Consider the following 23,826-nt stretch of genomic DNA (forward strand, 5'->3'; position numbering starts at 1 on the left):
GATTTCCGAATTATCCCAAACAACTGAAAAGCAGGTTGTTAAAACAAGCAAAAAACACACTTTGAAATATCTGTATGCCAATGCCAGAAGTCTAAGTAGTAAGATGGGAGAGTTAGAGTGTATAGCAGCAAATGATGAGATTGACATAATTGGCATCACAGAGACTTAGTGGAAGGAGGATAACCAATGGGACAGTGCTATATCAGGGTACAAATTATATCGCAATGATAGGGAGGATCAACTTGGTGGGGGTGTGGCACTTTATGTCCGGGAGGGTATAGAGTCCAACAGGATAAAGATCATACAAGAGACTAAATGCTCAGTAGAATCTATATGGGTAGAAATCCCATGTGTGTTGGGTAAGAGTATAGTGATAGGAGTATACTACCGTCCACCTGGACAAAATGGTCAGACAGATGATGAAATGCTAAGAGAAATCAGGGAAGCAAACCAATTTGGCAGTGCAATAATAATGGGAGATTTCAATTACCAATAATAACAGAAGCAAACCTTGCACATAAGCAAGTATCCGGGATCACTGGTGCAGGGAAAGAGGTATGATTCCATGAAAAATTATTAAAGCATTTTTATTTAGAAAGTTCAAAAGTCCTTACTGTGGCAACTCCATACAAAATAACAAACAAGAGTAACAGGTCCCCCGACACGGTCCGTGTTTCGCGGAAGCTGCATCGGGAGGGACCGGATGACACTCAAAATCTAGAAATACAACAAACATAATCAAACATGGAAGCACAAACAGGCTGCTACAAGAAATTATTTTTACAGTGGATAAGGGCTTACCTTTAAACAGTCATCAGGAGCGCAAGCGCCCTCTGTAGTGGGGAGATATTTAAAGAGTAATTTGGCGCGAAAAGTACATTCTCGCGAGACGCTGTGAATGACAGCGAGACGCCGGGAATGACAGGCAAAACACCTGTGGCCTGATCGAACAATAACTCCAAAAATTTTTTAATACTAAAAAAGAGGGCGCCCACCACTTATAATAAACCTCTAAACAACAGAGAACAGAGAAGCGCGATCTCCGAATGCAGTAAATAACCAACTGACACCTATAATCCTGAGAGTCCAATAATGCTCTAATAAAACTGATACCACTCAATGTCTTTGTTAAGACCGTGGGGGGAGACCGAATTAAGAGTGAAGATCCACCGCTGCTCTCTCCGACCAAGAATGCTTAGAAAATCTCCACCTCGTGGGGGCGGAGAGACCACCTCTAGTACCAGGAAGGAGAGGTCAGCGATGGAGTGTCCGACCTGGATCCAATGCGTGACCAACGGCTCATCCAATCTGGATGATCTAATATTCGAGCAGTGCTCGATAATGCGCGTTTTGATCATTCGTGAGGTCTTCCCCACGTATAGCAGAGAGCAGGGGCAAAAGATGACATAAACAACACCCTTTGTACAACAGTCAGATTGGTGGTATAATCTGAACTCACGTCCAGACCTCGGGTGTTTAAACATTGTGAAAGACTCAGTGTGTTTGCACATTGTACAACGACCACAAGGGTTATGACCACCATCAATATGTGAACGGGGTTGCTCAGGTGGTAAAAGTGTGTGTACGAGACGATCTCTTAAATTAAACGCTCTCTTAAAAGTGAAACGTGGTGGACCATGCATCAGATCAGTGAGGGACAACGCGGACCAGTGACGTTTAATCATATTTACAACAGATCTTCCAACTATAGAGAAAGGGAGGATACAGTTATGAAAATTGTCATCAGATTGTGTGGTAACACCAAACAGCCAATCGCGGTGTGTGTACAGAGCTCGTTTAAAAGCTTTTTTCACAACCCGGGTGGGATATCCCCTCTCGATGAACCGAGTAACCATATTCTCAGATTGAGCAAGGAACTCCCTCCGTGAGGAGCACAGGCGGCGAAGCCTTAAAAATTGCCCCGTTGGAATATTATCTCGGAGTGCTCGCGGATGACAACTGTTATAAGCCAAAAGTGTATTGCGATCAGTAGTTTTGCGGAACAAGGTAGAATCAAACCGTTCCCCGTTCCAAGATATCATAATATCCAAAAAGGAAATCTGAGACGGATGAATACTATAATTAAATTGGATATTAGAATTAATCGAATTCACCCAATCTAAAAACATAAAAAATTGTACATCAGAACCCGTCCAGATGATAAAAACATCATCAATGAATCGAAGCCAGACATGGATGAAATGGAACCAGCTAGAAGTGTAAATGTGAGTAGTTTCATAGTCATCCATGTATAGGCAGGCCAAACTAGGAGCCATGGTGGCCCCCATGGCTGTTCCCTTAATTTGTTGATATATGATGTCTTGGAAACAGAAGAAATTATTGGTAAGTGCTATTTCTGCAAGGTGTACCAAAAAAGATGTAGTAACCCGATGTGGCAAACGTGTATCCAACACTTTCTCAATAACTGTTAAGGCCTCATTTTGAGGAATATTAGAATAAAGAGAAACGACGTCTAATGTGATCAGGAAAATGGGCGAAGAAATCTCAATATTTGCTAACAGTGTCAAGAAATGAGCAGAGTCCCGGACATAAGACTTAATGCAAGGAACCAATGGTTTAAGAAAAATGTCCACAAATTGGGACAATGGTTCAAGCAGGGATCCAATGCCGGACACTATTGGGCGACCAGGCGGATGAGTCAAGGATTTATGTATCTTAGGAAGGATATAAAATATAGGCATTACCGGATGAGGAGAAATCAAAAATTTAGCTTCTTTATTTGTTATGATATGGGAATCCAAAGCGGATTGTACGACAGATTTTATATTCTCAAGTAGAGATGCCGTGGGGTCTGATGGAAGAGGGGTGTAAAAAGAGGTGTCCCCCAATTGTCTTAACACTTCTCTTTCATAGTCCGATCTATCTAGAATGACTATGCCACCTCCCTTATCGGCTGGCTTAATGACAATAGTGGTATCATTTGACAGGGCTTTAACAGCAACAGCCTCACTCTTAGATAAATTATATCGTATGTATTGAGATTGTGAACAGATCTCAACAGCATCTTTACAAACAAGGCGCTCATCCGTCTCAGATTTCCTTTTTGGATATTATGATATCTTGGAACGGGGAACGGTTTGATTCTACCTTGTTCCGCAAAACTACTGATCGCAATACACTTTTGGCTTATAACAGTTGTCATCCGCGAGCACTCCGAGATAATATTCCAACGGGGCAATTTTTAAGGCTTCGCCGCCTGTGCTCCTCACGGAGGGAGTTCCTTGCTCAATCTGAGAATATGGTTACTCGGTTCATCGAGAGGGGATATCCCACCCGGGTTGTGAAAAAAGCTTTTAAACGAGCTCTGTACACACACCGCGATTGGCTGTTTGGTGTTACCACACAATCTGATGACAATTTTCATAACTGTATCCTCCCTTTCTCTATAGTTGGAAGATCTGTTGTAAATATGATTAAACGTCACTGGTCCGCGTTGTCCCTCACTGATCTGATGCATGGTCCACCACGTTTCACTTTTAAGAGAGCGTTTAATTTAAGAGATCGTCTCGTACACACACTTTTACCACCTGAGCAACCCCGTTCACATATTGATGGTGGTCATAACCCTTGTGGTCGTTGTACAATGTGCAAACACACTGAGTCTTTCACAATGTTTTAAACACCCGAGGTCTGGACGTGAGTTCAGATTATACCACCAATCTGACTGTTGTACAAAGGGTGTTGTTTATGTCATCTTTTGCCCCTGCTCTCTGCTATACGTGGGGAAGACCTCACGAATGATCAAAACGCGCATTATCGAGCACTGCTCGAATATTAGATCATCCAGATTGGATGAGCCGTTGGTCACGCATTGGATCCAGGTCGGACACTCCATCGCTGACCTCTCCTTCCTGGTACTAGAGGTGGTCTCTCCGCCCCCACGAGGTGGAGATTTTCTAAGCATTCTTGGTCGGAGAGAGCAGCGGTGGATCTTCACTCTTAATTCGGTCTCCCCCCACGGTCTTAACAAAGACATTGAGTGGTATCAGTTTTATTAGAGCATTATTGGACTCTCAGGATTATAGGTGTCAGTTGGTTATTTACTGCATTCGGAGATCGCGCTTCTCTGTTCTCTGTTGTTTAGAGGTTTATTATAAGTGGTGGGCGCCCTCTTTTTTAGTATTAAAAAATTTTTGGAGTTATTGTTCGATCAGGCCACAGGTGTTTTGCCTGTCATTCCCGGCGTCTCGCTGTCATTCACAGCGTCTCGCGAGAATGTACTTTTCGCGCCAAATTACTCTTTAAATATCTCCCCACTACAGAGGGCGCTTGCGCTCCTGATGACTGTTTAAAGGTAAGCCCTTATCCACTGTAAAAATAATTTCTTGTAGCAGCCTGTTTGTGCTTCCATGTTTGATTATGTTTGTTGTATTTCTAGATTTTGAGTGTCATCCGGTCCCTCCCGATGCAGCTTCCGCGAAACACGGACCGTGTCGGGGGACCTGTTACTCTTGTTTGTTATTTTGTATGGAGTTGCCACAGTAAGGACTTTTGAACTTTCTAAATAAAAATGCTTTAATAATTTTTCATGGAATCATACCTCTTTCCCTGCACCAGTGATCCCAGATTTCAATTACCCCAATATTGACTGGGTAAATGTAACATCAGGACTTGCTAGAGACATAAAGTTCCTGGATGTAATAAATGATTGCTTCATGGAGCAATTGGTTCAGGAACCAACAAGAGAAAGAGCTATTTTAGATTTAATTCTTAGTGGAACGCAAGATTTGGTGAGAGAAGTAACGGTGGTGGGGCCACTTGGCAACAGTGATCATAACATGATCAAATTTAAACTAATAACTGGATGGGGGACAATAAGTAAATCTGCAGCTCTAACACTAAATTTTAAAAAGGGAAACTTTGATAAAATGAGAAAAATAGTTAGAAAAAAACTGAAAGGTGCAGCTGCAAAGGTTAAAAGTGTTCAACAGGCATGGACATTGTTTAAAAATACAATCCTAGAGGCGCAGTCCATATGTATTCCGCGCATTAAGAAAGGTGGAAGGAAGGAAAAACGATTACCGTCACGGTTAAAAGGTGAGGTGAAAGAGGCTATATTAGCCAAAAAAACATCCTTCAAAAACTGGAAGAAGGATCGTTCTGAAGAAAATAGGATAACACATAAGCATTGTCAAGCTAAGTGTAAAACATTGATAAGACAGACGAAGAGAGAATTTGAAATGAAATTGGCCATAGAGGCAAAAACTCATAATAAAAACTTTTTAAACTATATCCAAAGCAAGAAACCTGTGAGGGAGTCGGTTGGACCATTAGATGACAGAGGGGTTAAAGGGGCTCTTAGGGAAGATAAGGCCATTGCAGAAAGACTAAATGAATTCTTTGCCTCCGTGTTTACAAATGAGGATGTTGGGGAGATACCAGTTCCGGAGATGGTTTTCAGGGGTGATGAGTCAGACGAACTGAACGAAATCACTCTGAACCTGGAAGATGTAGTAGACCAGATTGACAAACTAAAGAGTAGCAAATCACCTGGACCGGATGGTATGCATCCTAGGGTTCTGAAGGAACTCAAAAATGAAATTTCTGATCTATTAGTTAAAATTTGTAACCTATCATTAAAATCATCCATTGTACCTGAAGACTGGAGGGTGGCCAATGTAACCCCAATATTTAAAAAAGGCTCCAGGGGCGATCCAGGTAACTATAGACCAGTGAGCCTGACTTCAGTGCCGGGGAAAAATAGTGGAAACTATTCTCAAGAACAAAATTGTAAAGCATATAGAAAGACATGATTTAATGGAACATAGTCAACATGGATTTACCCAAGGGAAGTCTTGCCTAACAAATCTGCTTCATTTTTTTGAAGGGGTTAATAAACATGTGGATAAAGGTGAACTGGTAGATGTAGTGTATTTGGATTTTCAGAAGGCCTCTCATGAGAGGCTTCTACGTAAACTAAAAAGTCATGGGATAGGAGGCGATGTCCTTTCGGGGATTACAAGATGGTTAAAAGACAGGAAACAGAAAGTAGGATTAAATGGTCAGTTTTCTCAGTGGAAAAGGGTAAACAGTGGAGTGCCTCAGGGATCTGTACTTGGACCGGTGCTTTTCAATATATATATATAAATGATCTGGAAAGGAATACGACGAGTGAGGTTATCAAATTTGCAGATGATACAAAATTATTTAGAGTAGTTAAATCACAAGCAGACTGTGATACATTGCAGGAGGACCTTGCAAGACTAGAAGATTGGGCATCCAAATGGCAGATGAAATTTAATGTGGACAAGTGCAAGGTGTTGCATATAGGGAAAAATAACCGTTGCTGTAGTTACACGATGTTAGGTTCCATATTAGGAGCTAAAACCCAGGAAAAAGATCTAGGCATCATAGTGGATAATACTTTAAAATCGTCAGCTCAGTGTGCTGCAGCAGTCAAAAAAGCAAACAGAATGTTAGGAATTATTAGGAAGGGAATGGTTAATAGAACGGAAAATGTCATAATGCCTCTATATCGCTCCATGGTAAGACCACACCTTGAATACTGTGTACAATTCTGGTCGCCGCATCTCAAAAAAGATTTAGTTGCGATGGAGAAGGTACAGAGAAGGGCAACCAAAATGATAAAGGGGATGGAACAGCTTCCCTATGAGGATAGGCTGAAGAGATTAGGGCTGTTCAGCTTGGAGAAGAGATGGCTGAGGGGGAATATGATAGAGGTCTTTAAGATCATGAGAGGTCTTGAACGCGTAGATGTGACTCGATTATTTTCACTTTCGAATAATAGAAGGACTAGGGGGCATTCCATGAAGTTAGCAAGGAGCACATTTAAGACTAATCGGAGAAAATTCTTTTTCACTCAACGCACAATAAAGCTCTGGAATTTGTTGCCAGAGGATGTGGTTAGTGCAGTTAGTGTAGCTGGGTTCAAAAAAGGTTTGGATAAGTTCTTGGAGGAGAAGTCCATTAATGGCTATTAATCAATTTTACTTAGGGAATAGCCACTGCTATTAATTGCATCAATAGCATGGGATCTTCTTAGTGTTTGGGTAATTGCCAGGTTCTTGTGGCCTGGTTTTGGCCTCTGTTGGAAACAGGATGCTGGGCTTGATGGACCCTTGGTCTGACCCAGTATGGCAATTTCTAAAAAAAGAACCTTGTATTGGTAGTGTTGATGGCCGTAGCGAAAGCATAGGTAACGCCAAGAGGATGGATGGATTGGAATATGTGTGTACGCATCCCTCAGATTGATGGAACACATCCAGGGAGATTGCCAGCTGGTAAGCCTCGGAATTCTTTTCTCACCTCGTTTCCTGTTTCTGAGTGCTAGAGGGAAGAGCCTGGACTATAAAATTTGACACGTGTGTGGTGCGACGCTGCCGCAGCACGATGCCTAAGCCGTGTGCGCCCAAGGGGCACGCGGCTTTGCCCAGCTTAGCCCGGAGAAGAACGGAGAAGGACGGTTTAAATAATTTCTCGTTAAAAATTGAGTAAGACGATTCAGTTTTATTTCCACTTATAAATTCAGCAGTCCTGGAGATATTGCAGGAAGAAAAAGTATTCTTGTTGCCATTTACTGATTCAGCCCTCTCTGTGGTAAATAACTTCCTTTTCAATAGATTTACTATGGGAAATTATTTCTTTTAAATATAATGCCACACACGAAAAGGAAAGCTCGTGTTAAAGATTTTTCTTCTAAACCAATTGCTATAATGAACCAACCACGGATTGAGGACTGCTTTATAAGAACCTCATCTACCACATTGGGAGGAGCCGCAGGAGGTATCAGCCAGGAGCAGGAGTTGTGCCCCAGGACATTTGAGACATTATTGAGCCCCAGTGCCCCAGCGAGACCCGAGCCGCCATCTGGTAGGAATGATTCAATTTGTTTTGAACAATCTTTGCCAGTTTCCGCATTTAGTTCCCAGAAAGGAGCAGAGGGGTCCTCTGAGAACCCCATTGAAGGGGGTTCCAAGGAACTAAATGCTAGGTTTTCTTCCAACCAAGAGGATAAGGCCACTATAGGAAAAAGAGAAGAGGATATACAGGTTACAAACTCAACTGATGTCTTACTTTCAACTTTAAAGAAATTTACTCTTGAAGAGATAGGAAATATGATTGTTGTAATGCAAAAATCTATTAATAATTTGTCAGTTAAAGTACAGGATGTATTAAATCTAAATATGGATAAATTGGAGGGTACAGTAAATATAGTAGAAGGGAAAATCGTAGAAATGGAAAATATTCAGTCTAACTTGATTAGATCAGAAAAGATATGTATGGATAAAGCTGAGCTATTGGAAAATCAAATGAGATTGTTGAATCTTAGGGTTTTAAATTTCCCTAAAATTCATTTGATTTCTCCTAATGATTTATTTAGAAGTTATTTAATAAATGTATTGAAATATTCAGAATCAGCAATTCCGGCTATTTCTAGAATTTACTATCTGCCCACAAAACAAGGAGAAGAAAATCTGCGGCTGAGTGACCAACCTGATGTTAACTTGAACTTAACAGACATATTGGAGAAATCATTTGAAATTAATATCCAGTCTAGGGCCACTTTAATGGTACAGTTTTCATTTCTAACAGGAAGAGATTCGGTATTAAGGCTTTATTTTCATCATCAAAAGCAACATTTTTATGGGCAAAATCTCAGAATATTTCCAGACATAGCCCGCTTCACTCAACTCAGACGGAGAAAGTTTATTTCTATGCGGGCTGAGGTGGTGGAGAGAGGGGCTAGATTTGTACTTAGGTTTCCCTGCCGCTGTCTGATAATTTATCAAAATTCTAGATATATTTTTAATTTTCCTGAACAATTGCGACTGTACCTGGATTCCCACTCTTAAAATTTCTATAGATTTGGGTTTAACAAGATGTTAATTAGATGAAGTTAGGCAACAAGCTAGTAAAGGGAAAGTTGTTTACTTTTAGAACTGCCCATGTGTAATTTATCTGCAATCTCTCCATTTTTCCTATCATTTATGAATGATGTGTAAAGAAGATCATTTGGAAATTTATGCTAATGATTGTACTTAATGATTTGTATTAATGTCTTCGGTACTGTATCTAGATAATTAAGTGAAAAAAATCACTTCCCTATTTCAACTGGTCATGGCTGTGAAAGTATTACCTTTAAAACTGAGTACTGTGTTTTCACCCTTTTGTATTGCCCACCAGAGGTTTTTAGCAATGATTTATTGCACATTTCTAACTTTTTTTTTTTTTAAAACAAGTCTTCTACTCCTCTCCAATAAGGTATTCATAATTGGCAATTTCAATATTCATTGGGACAGTAAACCCAAGAGTTTATATGGGGATTATGTGGATCTAGTGGACTCTTTACAGTTAAAACAATGTATCACCACAACAACTTATCATGGTGGCCACATATTAGACCATTTACTTATTTCAGAAGAGCAGTGTATTTCAAATCTAATGATTAGCCCGTACTATGGTTGGACTTAATTATTTAATTTACCTTTAATAGCTTAATATTTTTCCATGCCCCAATTGACACATTTCAGTGTAAATGGATTTCAAATAAGAGTGATCTTGACTACAGTACCATTGAAAAACTAGTCGAAACATTTTATTTTGAGTGACTCAAATTAGGGATAAAATTTCTCCTGTAATCACCAACAAAAACAAGTGAAGCCACTCTCAAATAGCCTGGTTTATTCAAGAGCTCATTATTAGTAAGAGACACATGAGGAAAGCAGAAAAGAAGTGGAGGAAAACTGTGTCTGATCTTACATGTTCTCAGTTTTTGGATGCTCAAGCAGCCTATAAAATATCATTTGAAGCTACTTGAAGAAATTATTATAACTCCCATTTACAAAAATCCCTAAATCCGTCATCTGAACTATTTTTCACTATTAAAAACACGAAAGAAACCCAACACTAAAGTTTTCCCTGGACGAATTTGTTTCTTATTTAATTAGTAAAGTTGGAATAACCTCAATTCAAAATTTAGACAACCCTCACCCGATTGTACGGGATTATAACAATAGTTCTGCCTTACCAAGTTGTTCTTCTATTTCAAACCAAATAAGACCTATATGGGCCTCATTTGAAACTACTGGTAAGTCTAAGGTTTAAAAATTATCTGGTTCAGCTTAGAAATTCTAATTGTTTCCTGGACCCCTGACTATTTTTCACTATTACTCCTTTTAAAAGATGACTTTTTAGATGTTTTGTTTCTTTTTAACATGTCTGTTTCTAAAGGTACTAGCTATTTTTAAGTGAGCTGTAATCCGACCTGTTCTCAAACAAAGTAATTTGCCAACAGAGACTTTAGTCAAATGCCATCCTATTTCAAAAATTGTCCACTCTGGGGAAATTGTTGGAAAAACTGGTTTATAAACAGTTTTATGAATTTGTGGGTTAAAACGAGATCGTTCATAGTTACAAGTGTGGCTTTTCACAAAAACAGAGCACAGAAACCTTACTAATTTCAGTAACTAATTATAAGAACATAAGAAAATGCCATACTGGGACAGACCAAGGGTCCATCAAGCCCAGCATCCTATTTCCAACAGTTGCCAATCCAGGCCATAAGAACCTGGCAAGTACCCAAAAACTAAGTCTATTCCATATTACCATTGCTAATGGCAGTGGCTATTCTCTAAGTGAACTTAATAGCAGGTAATGGACTTCTCCTCCAAGAACTTATCCAATCCTTTTTTAAACACAGCTATACTAACTGCACTAACCACATCCTCTGGCAACAAATTCCAGAGTTTAATTGTGCGTTGAGTAAAAAAGAACTTTCTCCGATTAGTTTTAAATGTGCCCCATGCTAACTTCATAGAGTGCCCCCTAGTCTTTCTACTATCCGAAAGAGTAAATAACAGATTCACATCTACCCGTTCTAGACCTCTCATGATTTTAAACATCTCTATCATATCCCCACTCAGCCGTCTCATCTCCAAGCTGAAAAGTCCTAACCTCTTTAGCCTTTCCTCATAGGGGAGCTGTTCCATTCCCCTTATCGTTTTGGTAGCCCTTCTCTGTACCTTCTCCATCACAATTATATCTTTTTTGAGATGCGGCGACCAGAATTGTACACAGTATTCAAGGTGCGGTCTCACCATGGAGCGATACAGAGGCATTATGACATTTTCCGTTTTATTCACCATTCCCTTTCTAATAATTCCCAACATTCCGTTTGCTTTTTTGACTGCCACAGCACACTGAACCAACAATTTCAATGTGTTATCCACTATGACGCCTAGATCTCTTTCTTGGGTAGTAGCACCTAATATGGAACCCAACATTGTGTAATTATAGCATGGGTTATTTTTCCCTATATGCATCACCTTGCACTTATCCATATTAAATTTCATCTGCCATTTGGATGCCCAATTTTCCAGTCTCACAAGGTCTTCCTGTAATTTATCACAATCTGCTTGTGATTTAACTACTCTGAACAATTTTGTGTCATCTGCAAATTTGATTATCTCACTCGTCATATTTCTTTCCAGATCATTTATAAATATATTGAAAAGTAAGGGTCCCAATACAGATCCCTGAGACACTCCACTGTCCACTGAGAAAATTGTCCATTTAATCCTATTCTCTGTTTCCTGTCTTTTAGCCAGTTTGCAATCCACGAAAGGACATCGCCACCTATCCCATGACTTTTTACTTTTCCTAGAAGCCTCTCATGAGGAACTTTGTCAAACGCCTTCTGAAAATCCAAGTATACTATATCTACCGGTTCACTTTTATCCACATGTTTATTAACTCCTTCAAAAAAGTGAAGCAGATTTGTGAGGCAAGACTTGCCTTGGGTAAAGCCATGCTGACTTTGTTCCATTAAACCATGTCTTTCTATGTGTTCTGTGATTTTGATGTTTAGAACACTTTCCACTATTTTTCCTGGCACTGAAGTCAGGCTAACCGGTCTGTAGTTTCCCGGGTCGCCCCTGGAGCCCTTTTTAAATATTGGGGTTACATTTGCTATCCTCCAGTCTTCAGGTACAATGGATGATTTTAATGATAGGTTACAAATTTTTACTAATAGGTCTGAAATTTCATTTTTTAGTTCCTTCAGAACTCTGGGGTGTATACCATCCGGTTCAGGTGATTTCCTACTCTTCAGTTTGTCAATCAGGCCTACCACATCTTCTAGGTGCACCGTGATTTGATTCAGTCCATCTGAATCATTACCCATGAAAACCTTCTCCATTACAGGTACCTCCCCAACATCCTCTTCAGTAAACACCGAAGCAAAGAAATCATTTAATCTTTCTGCAATGGCCTTATCTTCTCTAAGTGCCCCTTTAACCCCTCGATCATCTAACAGTCCAACTGACTCCCTCACAGGCTTTCTGCTTTGGATATATTTAAAAAACATTTTCTGTGAGTTTTTGCCTCTACAGCCAACTTCTTTTCAAATTCTCTCTTAGCCTGTCTTATCAATGTCTTACATTTAACTTGCCAACGTTTATGCTTTATCCTATTTTCTTCTGTTGGATCCTTCTTCCAATTTTTGAATGAAAATCTTTTGGCTAAAATAGCTTCTTTCACCTCCCCTTTTAACCATGCCGGTAATCGTTTTGCCTTCTTTCCACCTTTCTTAATGTGTGGAATACATCTAGACTGTGCTTTTAGAATGGTATTTTTTAACAATGACCACGCCTCTTGGATATTTTTTACTTTTGTAGCTGCTGCTTTCAGTTTTTTCCTAACAATTTTTCTCATTTTATCAAAGTTTCCCTTTTGAAAGTTTAGCTCAAGAGCCTTGGATTTGCACACTGTTCCTCTTCCAGTCATTAAATCAAATTTGATCATATTATGATCACTATTGCCAAGCGGCCCCACCACCGTTACCTCTCTCACCAAGTCCTGTGCTCCACTGAGAGTTAGATCTAAAATTGCTCCCTCTCTCGTTGGTTCCTGAACCAATTGCTCCATAAAGCTATCATTTATTCCATCCAGGAACGTTATCTCTCTAGCGTGTCCCGATGATACATTTACCCAGTCAATATTGGGGTAATTGAAGTCTCCCATTATTACTGCACTACCAATTTGGTTAGCTTCCCTAATTTCTCTTAGCATTTCACTGTCCGTCTCACCATCTTGACCAGGTGGACGGTAGTATACCCCTATCACTAGAGTCTTCCCCGACACACAAGGGATTTCTACCCATAAAGATTCAATTTTGTATTTATTTATTTATTTATTTTTAGATTTTTATATACCGGTGTTCCTGTATGAAATACAAATCACATCGGTTTACATTGAAACTAAACATAAATTTTGCCAATAGGCATTACATAGAACATATTTAGTCTCATGCAGGATGTTTATCCTGTTGGACTCTATGCCATCCCGGACATAAAGCGCCACACCTCCTCCCGGGTGCTCCTCTCTGTCATTGCGATATAATTTGTACCCTGGTATAGCACTGTCCCATTGGTTATCCTCTTTCCACCATGTCTCTGAGATGCCAATTAAGTCTATGTCATCATTCACTACTATACATTCTAATTCTCCCATCTTACTTCTTAGACGTCTGGCATTAGCATACAAACATTTCAAAGTTTGTTTTTTGTTTGTATTATCATTCTGCTTTTTAATTGATAGGGATAAGTTAGAAATTTTTAGCTCAGGTGAGTTTTTAGTTACAGGCACTTGGACTACTTTTCTAATTATTGGAACCTCACTGTCGGGATGCCCTAATTCTAATGCCTCATTAGTATCCTTTAAAGATACCTCTCTCCGAACCATGCGCTGCTGAGCGACTGTCGGCTTTCCCCTTTGTTCTAGTTTAAAAGCTGCTCTATCTCCTTTTTAAAGGTTAGCGCCAGCAGTCTGGTTCCACCCTGGTTAAGGTGGAGTCCATCCCTTCGGAAGAGACTCCCCCTCCCCCAAAAGGTTCCCCAGTTCCTAACAAAACTGAATTCCTCTTCCTTGCACCATCGTCTCATCCACGCATTGAGACTCCGGAGCTCTGTCTACCTCTGGTGACCTGCGCGTGGAACTCTATCATGGGTGTATTGTTATTGGAATCTTTCTTGTTGCATCCTGAGCATTTGAAACTGTTTCTCACCAAATTCTTCTGGCACGTCTTAGGAGTATCTGTTGCGATCCCCCCTGCTGCTGCGCTACAGGAGGTCTCTTACCTTCCTCCAGAGGCCGCTCTGAAGCCAGGGCCTCGCCTACGTTCCATCCGGGACTTGCTCCAGGGCCTGAGAGGCCTAGCTGTGCCTGTGGCTTGCATGCCTCTGCGTTTGGACTTCCTGGTTTCCAGCCACGCCCGTTTCCCTAGGGGCTGGCCCGCAGCTCTCTACCCCAGTTATAGGACCAGCGGTGGGCGGTCCTGGCAAGCTCCTCCCAGGGAGTTGCCTTCTACCTCCAGTATTTAAGGACTTTCTGTTCACTTGCAACGGGCCTTCGGATTGTGCATTACAGTCGTCTGTAACCGTGCTGATCCAGGTCTTCCGTGATCTCATTTGCTTGATGGATCCCTGTCCAGTGTCTCTGCCTTGATGTCTGATCCTGTTCCTGCCAGCCGTAAGGACTTCGGATGTCAGTATCCCAGCATCGGAGTTCCTGTTCGCCTGGAGTTTCCCTGCACCCTCCTTCTCAGCGTGGTCCGCGACCAGCCTTCCTGGGCTGTGTAGGGCGCGTCTGGGACAGGGTGGTCCGCGACTCAGTCCCACGGGTGGGCTGAGTAGGGCGCCCTGATGGATAGTGCCATGTTTCCGTCCAGCCTTGTCTTCATGTCTTGCTTCAGCCCTTGCCGGGATGTCTTCGTGTCTCTGCCTTGACCTACGTCCTCGTCTGGTTCCTGAGCCTTCTGTCCTGTTGGGCCCTGGAGTGGCCAACAGGAGGGATTCGTCCCACGGGCTCTTGAGCTTCTGCCAGCCGAAGGGGCTTCGGATGTCAGTATCCCAGCATCGGAGTTCCCGCTCGCCTGGATCTTTTCTACGTCTCGCTTCAGCCCTTGCCCTGATGTCTCCAACGTCTTGCTTCAGCCTCTCTTGGATGTCTGCTTCAGCCCTCGTCTCACGTCCTCAGTGTAAGGACTCTGTCTGCCCTCACCTCTGTCCGGCCTGCTGCCCATTGCCGTTCCCAGCGGCAGGTCCGAAAGGGCCGGGAACAGTCGGAGGACCGTTCATTAGTCAACTTCCCCGTGTTGGCTACCATGGGCATGCAGGTCCGGCTGAGGGTCGGACTCCCTGCTTCTGTTCCTGCCTGCCTGGCTCACCATGCCTGCTCAGCTCACCTCCCACGGTGTGGCTGGGGCTCCTCCCTGGCTTTCGCCGTGGCCCAAGGGCTCACCACCCGCTTACGACGACCGTGCCCGCGCGCGCTCGTAACAGTATTGGGTTGGGTGTCATTGTCCACCAATGGTTCAAATCTTATCTTTATCAGAGGGAACAGCAGTTAAGATTGATGAGTCTATCTCTGATTGGTTTGTAGTCTTATCAGGGATTCCTCAGGGCTCTGTGATCAGCTGCCTTTTTTATGTTTACATGTCTCCTCTGTGATTTTAGAGCAGCATGCCATCACAATTAGAATGTATGCAGATGATGATCTACAATTGTATTTTCCTATTATTGGTACTTTAGAAGCCACACTGGTCATGGTCTCTAAGGGTCTCTAAGGGTCTTGAATTAAATCAATGGATGTCTGTGAATTCTCTTAGATTGAATATTGCTAAATTGGAAGCAATTTGCATCTCTAGGGACCGTGACTATTTAACTAAACATGGATGCACTTCTCTTTCAGCTTTGAGTACTAGTGTTGATTTTAAACCTGTTCGCAATAAGGATTTCTGTTTGACTCTAGGCTTTCATTTCATCCACATCTAACACAGATCCTTCATCCAGGTTTTTTTTAAACTAAGATTACTATGTCATTTACAATTTATTTTAAACCAGGGTAATTTTTGTATTATTATACAGTCGTTTTATCTGTAATTGATTATTGTAATTCCCTACTTATGGGGTTTCCAGCTTACTCTGTTCAGCCACTGCAGGTATTGCAAAACTCTGTGGCCTGTTTAATCTTTGGGGTCAAAGATGGGACGTTTCCCCACTATTGTATGACCTGCATTAGCTGCCCGTCAATAAGTGGATTAAATTTAAAATCTTGACACTAATTTTAATTTTTTCAAATTTGGAGAACCAAATTCTGTTATCTTTACTAAAATGTTGTTTACATTCCCAAAATAAACTATTAAGAGATTTCCTCTGTAAAGGCGGCCCATTTAGTGGAGACACAATTTTGCTTTCTAGGAGATTGGTCCCCACTTTGCCAGAGTCTCTAAAAGCCATTGACAAATTTGCCATCTTTCAGAAGCAGCTAAAAGCTTTTTTTTTTAACAGACTATAATCTCCTGAAGTTAGCTTTTGTCTAGCACCAGTATAAAATGTTTATTTACTTAAAGATGTGAAATATTATATTGTTTTGTATTTTAATTGCTTTATTCTGCCTATAGTCTGTTTAATAAGGGTTTTCTATACAGGTGGAAGAGAAACTGTTGGAAATAAATAAATAGTATGTATAAGTATCTTCTATGAGAATAATCCTTTTAATTTATAAAATATATACAACATAATCAGTAAACAAAAAAAAATTATAAAAGCGGTTTACAAATTAACATTCATAATATAAAACTACACCAGATAAACCACTGTTGTTATATTTCCCTCCGCTCCAGTAAGTAACTTCATTTCTTCAACTGATCTCAGTCTAAGTCTCACTATCAGCACCTCACACTATACTAGGAAACAAATGAGCCTTTAAGATTTTTTAAATCTCAAATAATTCAGCTCAGTTCTCACTGCCACTGAAGATTATTCTAAAATTGCCATGCTGTACTTTCAAAAAGCTCATTTAGCATAACACTGCAACCAAAATTTTTTAGCTTAAGCTGCCACCAACTGAAAACCCTGCAACAACGAGAAGATTCACCTCGATTTATACTAATCAAGTTTATCCAACAGGCTGCCGATTTTGCGCAGCCTTGCGCGCGCCGACCCCAGATTTTAAAAGATATGCCCGGCTACCCACGCCGGTTGCGCGTACTTTTTAAAAATCTGCCCCAATGTCTTTTCCTGAACTTAGGATCGTGCAGTGGGAGGGGAAATGGAAGTGATCTGTAGCAGACAGTTCCCTGCACTGCTAAACTTACTTACAGAAGCTCTCTCATATCTAGATTTACCACAAACCAGGGACATTCCAAGATGGCCAGTGCCAATGTTCATTCTTGATGAGACTTTTCACTTTTTAAGGCTTTTGAGGCTTTTAGGCTCGCACCTACCCGGAAACTTCTTAGTCAGTGGTTACCAGCCCCATTGACAATTTTCTGGTCGCCTTGAAGGGTGAGACAGCTCAGTCTCTTGGATACAGTGTTATGTCCCTGGACGGTACGGCATGCGAAGGAACAGCATCACTCTCCCCTGATTCCATAGTTTCTCTCTCGCCGGATAGCCATCCTCCTCCCGACCAGCCTCTGCCTGCACCGTAGAAAAGAGGGCAACTATGGAGCTGCACCCAGAGATTACTAGTAGGACTACCCCGGGCTGCTTTGAATCCTCAATGCAGCCCGAAGAAATTGGAATGTTGGAGAGTGTAGCACTGGTGCAAGCAGGAGCTGCTAATATTCCTCAAGTTCCTGACCAAGGTAAACTTGAGTTGCTTGTTGGAACTTTAAATTTCTGGAAGATTTTACCTTACAAAGATCATCTACTTTTACCTTGGATACTATATGAGAAGCAATTGCTACTCTTTCCCCTCAATTAGGTCAGTATGTGATTTCTCAGTAGTCTATCTGTAATCCCTTCAAAAGAGCTGTCGAAAACTGCAGCCCAGATCACTGACTTACAGCCTCAAGTATCTTCACTAAAAGAAAATGTTGGAACCATCACCAAAGGAAAATTCAGCTTTACAATTTAAAATGGAACTTTTGGAAAATGAGGTCAGATCCAAGAATATAAGACTGATTAATTTTCACAAGCAGAAAATGATGCCTCCTGTTCAAATGTCGAGGAGATATTTCATGAAAATACTGAAAATACCAGAGAACTATTTTACTACCTATTTCTAAGGTTTACTATAAACCTTCTGCTAAGAAAGCCCTCAACCAGATTCTTCTTGCCAACATTCTTTTGATGTGTTAAATGTTACTAATTTACTAGAAAGCTCTGATACTGCGCCTATGACAACTTCAACCTTGTTGGTCACGTTGTGAACTCAGATCGGGATCTGGTAATGAGATTTTTTTTTTGTAATAGAGTTACCCCTTTTCTAAATCATTGAATAAATGTTTTTCCTGATATAGCAAAAGCAACCCAGCTTAGAAGAAAGATTTTTCTTTTTGGTTACATTTTCCTTGTAAATGTGTGATAGAAAATTGCACAGTCCATTTGACAGAATTTTTGAAGTTTATCAATAGCTCTATACATGTTAACTATCCTGAAGCAGCTCTGTGAAACATGTCGATTTTCTGTAATTTCTTTGAAAAATGTATCAAGTTGAGATCACACAGAGGGTCTCAGATTACTTCACTTAGGGGCGGATTTTCAAAGGGTTACGCGCGTAACCCTTTAAAAACCCTCCTGCGTGCACTGAGCATATTTTGCATAGGCTCGGCGACGCGCGCAAGCCCCAGGACGCACGAATGTCCCGGGGCTTTGAAAAAGGGGCAGGAAGGAGGCAGGGCGCCGATCCGGGGCGGGACGAGGCCTCCGGCCAGAGGCAGGCTTAAATAGGACAACAAAGGTGGGGGGGGGGGGATTTAGGTAGGGTTTTGGAGCGGGTTAGATAGGGGAAGGGAGGAGAAGGTGGGGGGAGTGGAAGGAAAGTTCCCTCCGAGGTTACTCCGATTTCAGAGCGGCCTAGGAGGTAACGTGGAAAGCCATCGGGGCTCCCCTAGGGCTCGGCGAGCGCAAGGTGCACAAGTGTGCACGCCCTTGCGTGCGCCAACCCCGGATTTTATAACATGAACGCATATTACAAAATCAGGTGTAGATTTGTGCGCGCCAGGTTGCGTGCACAAATCTACGCGCTTGCGTAATTCTGAATATCCGGCCCTTAGTGTTTTCATATTCTGTTTAAAAGGACTCAGCTATTGGATTTGTTGGATTATTTTATCTGCTTTTAATATGCGTGTCTCTTTTGTCACAATAAACATCTATATTGATAATGCCACATCTTTTCAAGTATTTTTGTAAAGATATCTATGTACACATTTTCTATGACCAGTCAGCTCATAAATAATTGGGGTGTTTTCTCATTCTGATTATCTACTGAATAAATTTTAACACTCCAGGGAATTATTTGTTGCTGCCTTCTCATCTTCTAGATCGGGATAAAGGCTGGATAGGGCAAATCATCAAGTGATGTCATGCCTCTCTTCAGTTCTGATGAGTCAAATGGTAGATCCTGAGAGCTTGCTACTGAATGGAAAGTCTCAAAAAATGAAAAAGTGTCATCTTCCAAATCCAAGATGAATACTTGTGCTTCTTTCGAAGACTGTCTATCCTTTGACTGTTTCACTTCAACTCTTGACTAGTATTAATGGGCACTTTTGGAAAGGTGTAATCAAGGTCTGAGTTTACAAATTTCTCTAACAGAGGCTGTAGTACATCAGATAAAAAAGAGTGGTAGGGAAATGTTTTCAAATATGTATGAACAGAGTCCATCCAATTTTTGTACAAATAGATGACATTCCATAGAGGCTGACTGATGTGTCACAGAAAGTATTGAATTCCAGAACCAAAGTTGAAGATGTAGATTCATCACACAAAAAAGCCGCATCAGTATCGACAATTATCTATGCGGTAAGCATCTGTGCTGAGGTGAAAGCAAATGCTGCTTACCTGTAACAGGTGTTCTCACAGGACAGCAGGATGTTAGTCCTCACATACGGGTGACATAATCAGGATGGAGCCCAATCACGGAAAACTTCTGTCAAAGTTTCCAGAACTTTGACTGGCCCCTACTGGGTATGCCCAGCATGGCACTAACCCTGCAGCCAGCAGGGGACCCCCTTCAGTCTTATTTGATAACTACAGGCAGTGCCGAAAAAATAAAACAACAAAACGTTACGAACCCAACACCGTGGGGCGGCGGGCGGGTTTCGTGAGGACTAACATCCTGCTGTCCTGTGAGAACACCTGTTACAGGTAAGCAACACTTGCTTTCTCACAGGACAAGCAGGATGGTAGTCCTCACATATGGGTGAGTACCGAGCTGAGGATGTCCGAACATGCACCAAATGTACCCAACGGTGTGCATCAGGGATAGAGGACTTGAGGAAATGAATAAAACATACATAAATTGGTGGGAAAATAACCGTTTATGAGTAGGGCTAGAGGAAAACAGAAATGGAGAGTATATGCCCCCCTTGAGAGGAAGTGCTTGGAACCTGCATGCTCTGACTAGCTTTCTGGGCCTACCAAATAACTTTTTACTTCTTCCGAAACACCATGAATAGCTCCATTTCCGGTGACAGATATTCATAAAAACATGATTCGGCCTCTATTCAACCAAATGGAGGCCCAAACCGCCAAGAGTAAATTGAATCCAGTAGAATTAGCATTTCAAACATGTGCCCTCACAAAAAAAAAAACCAAAACAAACTTTGGCCTAGATTCATCATTTTGCTATAAATTTTGTATAAATAGTGCCTGTGATTAAAAAAAAGGGGTGTGGTTAGGGCAATTTTTGAGATACCGCAATGTGTGCTACTTTCATGATTTGCATAGGTATTTCACCACAACATGTGTTAAATTTATTGCACCCGTGATATTTTTCGCATTGCAAGGTGCCCAGACAGGTATTTCCATGTTTTGGGCTGCTCCTGGAGAGAGAGAGAGAAAGAGAGAAAGAGACTCTTTATAAGGCTCTCATGTAAGTAAACTATTTATATCATTGTAGGAGGGTCAACTAGTAACTCGAGGTGAGGTTTTGGTGGTGGTCTAGGATTTGGGGGCAGTTTTACATGCACAAATCAGAGGTACAAACAGCACAGTAAACATCAGTGAAGATATGATGTGATTTGGAGTGAGGAAAGGTACACAAAGATGAAATTTGTACAATGTATTTTCGACCTAGCTTGATCATATAAAACTAGCATGTAAAACTGCTCCTCAAAACCTAGACCACCACCAAAATCTCACCTTGAGTTACTAGTTGACCCTCTTACAGTGGTATAAAAGTTGACTGTGTTCCTCCCCAGAGGCTCTCTCTCTCCACTCCCTCTCCTGCCCAAAACGGGATTTGCGATATTCAGCGCAAATCTCGATTCAGGCATATCACACAGCATAACGCTAGGAAAAAAAGGTGTAGTTATTTCTGGCATTAAAACGCACAATAAAGCAAAGTTGCTTACCTGTAACAGGTGTTATCCCAAGACAGCAGGATGTAGTCCTCATATATGGGTGACATCATCGATGGAGCCTATTACGGAAAACTTCTGTCAAAGTTTCTAGAAACTTTTGACTGGCACACTGAGGCCACTGAGCATGCCCAGCATGCCATGATCCCTGCAGCCACAGGTGTCTCCCTTCAGTCTCGTTTCTAGCAATAAGTGCAAGCGAAAAATAAAATAATAAAACGTGTCGGACCCAACTCCGCGGGGTGGCGGGTGGGTTTCGTGAGGACTACATCCTGCTGTCCTGGGATAACACCTGTTACAGGTAAGCAACTCTGCTTTATCCCAGGACAAGCAGGATGTTAGTCCTCACATATGGGTGATTAGCAGGCTACAGGCTGACTCATCCTGTAATAGGTCAATGGCACGTAACTCGTGCAACAGGCACAACTGAGGTGCCACTGACTAAGATGAGGCAGGCTGAATCACAGCAGACGGTTGTGGAAGGAGTTGGGTATTATACGGGAAATAGATTAAACTCTGCCCAAACTCCTCCCTTTTGACTTAATTTTTAGAATTTGCATACGCATCTCGCGATGCATTATTTATCGCATGCTTTATGGCATTATCGCGCGTATTAGGGCCCTAAAGTCCACGATAAGGGTAATCACGATTTGATGAATGACCCCTTTTGTTGGTTATATTTACTCTAATCAATTTATAGCTCTCTTTTTCCCCAAAACTGAAGTTTATCTGATGTAATATTCAAGATGTACGCACTTACCAGCTCTGGGTGTAATCTAGACATATTTTGGACGGTGTGGATGGTGACATAGGATGTTTTACATTACATTTTCTAATAGGCATTTTTATCCCTCTGTTCATATCCACATGCACTGCTTTGCTCAGAATACCTGTAATTTTAAAAAGTAGAATTTAAGATCTAATCCAAAGGATTATGCAGGCCAGAGATCATGTAAATCCTTGTTCCATGATTCATGAACATCAGGCCAACAGTGGTTAAAACATTAATTCATCTTTCTTTGGTCCACAGTTCCTCCAGCATGAGACTACCAGTCAAAGGATAAGTAATTGGGGTGAGAGATCTTGATGAGATATGAATTATGTCTAAGGAAAGCATTATACAAATATAACATAACACAGTCATTCCAATCCAAACCTGTCAGTCCTTTGTAATCCTATCAAATGCTTTACTTCAGCCTCAGTATGCAGTGTCTGACATCATCACTTTCAGTCCCAGGAAATGAAGGAAAAATTTGAGAGACAAGCACAAATTTTAATATTCCAAAAGTTTGATTGCAGAGTCATGAAACACTTAATCCTGGCCACACCTAGTCTTCTCCCTCCTCGATAGCAGGTGGTGCTAGGCTGCTTCAGGTTCACTCTCTCCTTTTAGTTCACTCTCATTCTCCTTATTTGCCACTCATCTTATACTTTCCAGCTGATAAATATGCATAAGCTCATGCATAATCATGTGTTAGCTGGAAGGGCTTTGCCACACTGCAGGTCTTTTCCCCCTCCCCTTTTCTTCGGTGGGGGGGGGGGTGTTCCTGTCGTATTGCAGGTCTTTTCCCCCACCCTTTTTCTTCGGGGGGGGGGGGGGGTAGGCCACGTATGCCTAGCTGTATGCCAGAGTCAACATTGTCTTCATTTCAGATTGCTCCCCCTTGCTCCAAGGGTGTGGGTCCTTCTGACCTTTGGAGTTCCCTTGGCCGGCCCCTGACTCCTGCTTATGAGCTTAAGTAGCAGCATTGTCCTTTTGCCTTGGTTTATTTACACAGGCTCTTACAAACAGGCAGATCTTGATAAATATCTTTTACTGCTTGTTTAAAGTTCTCATTTGGCCAAAGTTTCTTTTCTTTACCTGTGACAGTGTTTCAGCCTGTCAGCACACTGGTCTGCATACTACTTTGGCTATTATGATTCATATTTGGTTCTTTCAGTGGTAAAACATGTGCTATCTCCCTACCATATAGTGAGACCACTTGTAAGATACTCCTTATTCAGAGCACTTTTGTTATCTTTCACCTTTGTACTCTACCATCTTGGGTAAATAGGGATAAATAGGGACTTATCTGGCTAAGCGGCTGCTGCTGAATATCAGGCTAGGTTCAGTGGCCACCACTTACTGGATAACCATTTATCTGGCTAAATAGATAGCTGGATATCTTGGGGGTGGGCAATGGGCTAATCGAGGCGGAGCAATTTATCCAGTTATCTTAACCGGATAAATGCCTATATTCAATCTTATCTGGTTAAGTTAAACTGAATAAGTTAGACCTGCTTATTAGCAGGTCTAAAGTTACCTGGATATATCTCATCCAGTTAACTAGAACTTATCTAGTTATATTTAGCAGCACAGCCGCGCTGCTGAATATCCCTTCTAAGTTATCCAGATAAGTTATATCCCGATAACTTAGATAAGAGGATATTTTGAATATTTGGCCCATACTATTTTGGCTTTTGCCTGAGCATCCAGCTTT

The 23,826-nt window shown here is 41.4% G+C and overlaps 1 protein-coding gene across 2 annotated transcripts in view; it reads right to left on the reverse strand.

Annotated features, from left to right (window-relative positions):
* Positions 1–23,826, reverse strand: part of C9H12orf40 (chromosome 9 C12orf40 homolog) — a 272,504-nt gene that overhangs the window by 154,251 nt on the left and 94,427 nt on the right. For both annotated transcript variants that reach the window (XM_029617064.1, XM_029617065.1), the window contains exon 4: positions 22,107–22,236. In XM_029617064.1, coding sequence (XP_029472924.1) covers positions 22,107–22,236 — 130 coding nt within the window. The remainder of the gene's footprint in view (positions 1–22,106; positions 22,237–23,826) is intronic.

Source organism: Rhinatrema bivittatum, chromosome 9 (assembly GCF_901001135.1).
Source record: "Rhinatrema bivittatum chromosome 9, aRhiBiv1.1, whole genome shotgun sequence".
NCBI classification, from domain to species: domain Eukaryota; kingdom Metazoa; phylum Chordata; class Amphibia; order Gymnophiona; family Rhinatrematidae; genus Rhinatrema; species Rhinatrema bivittatum.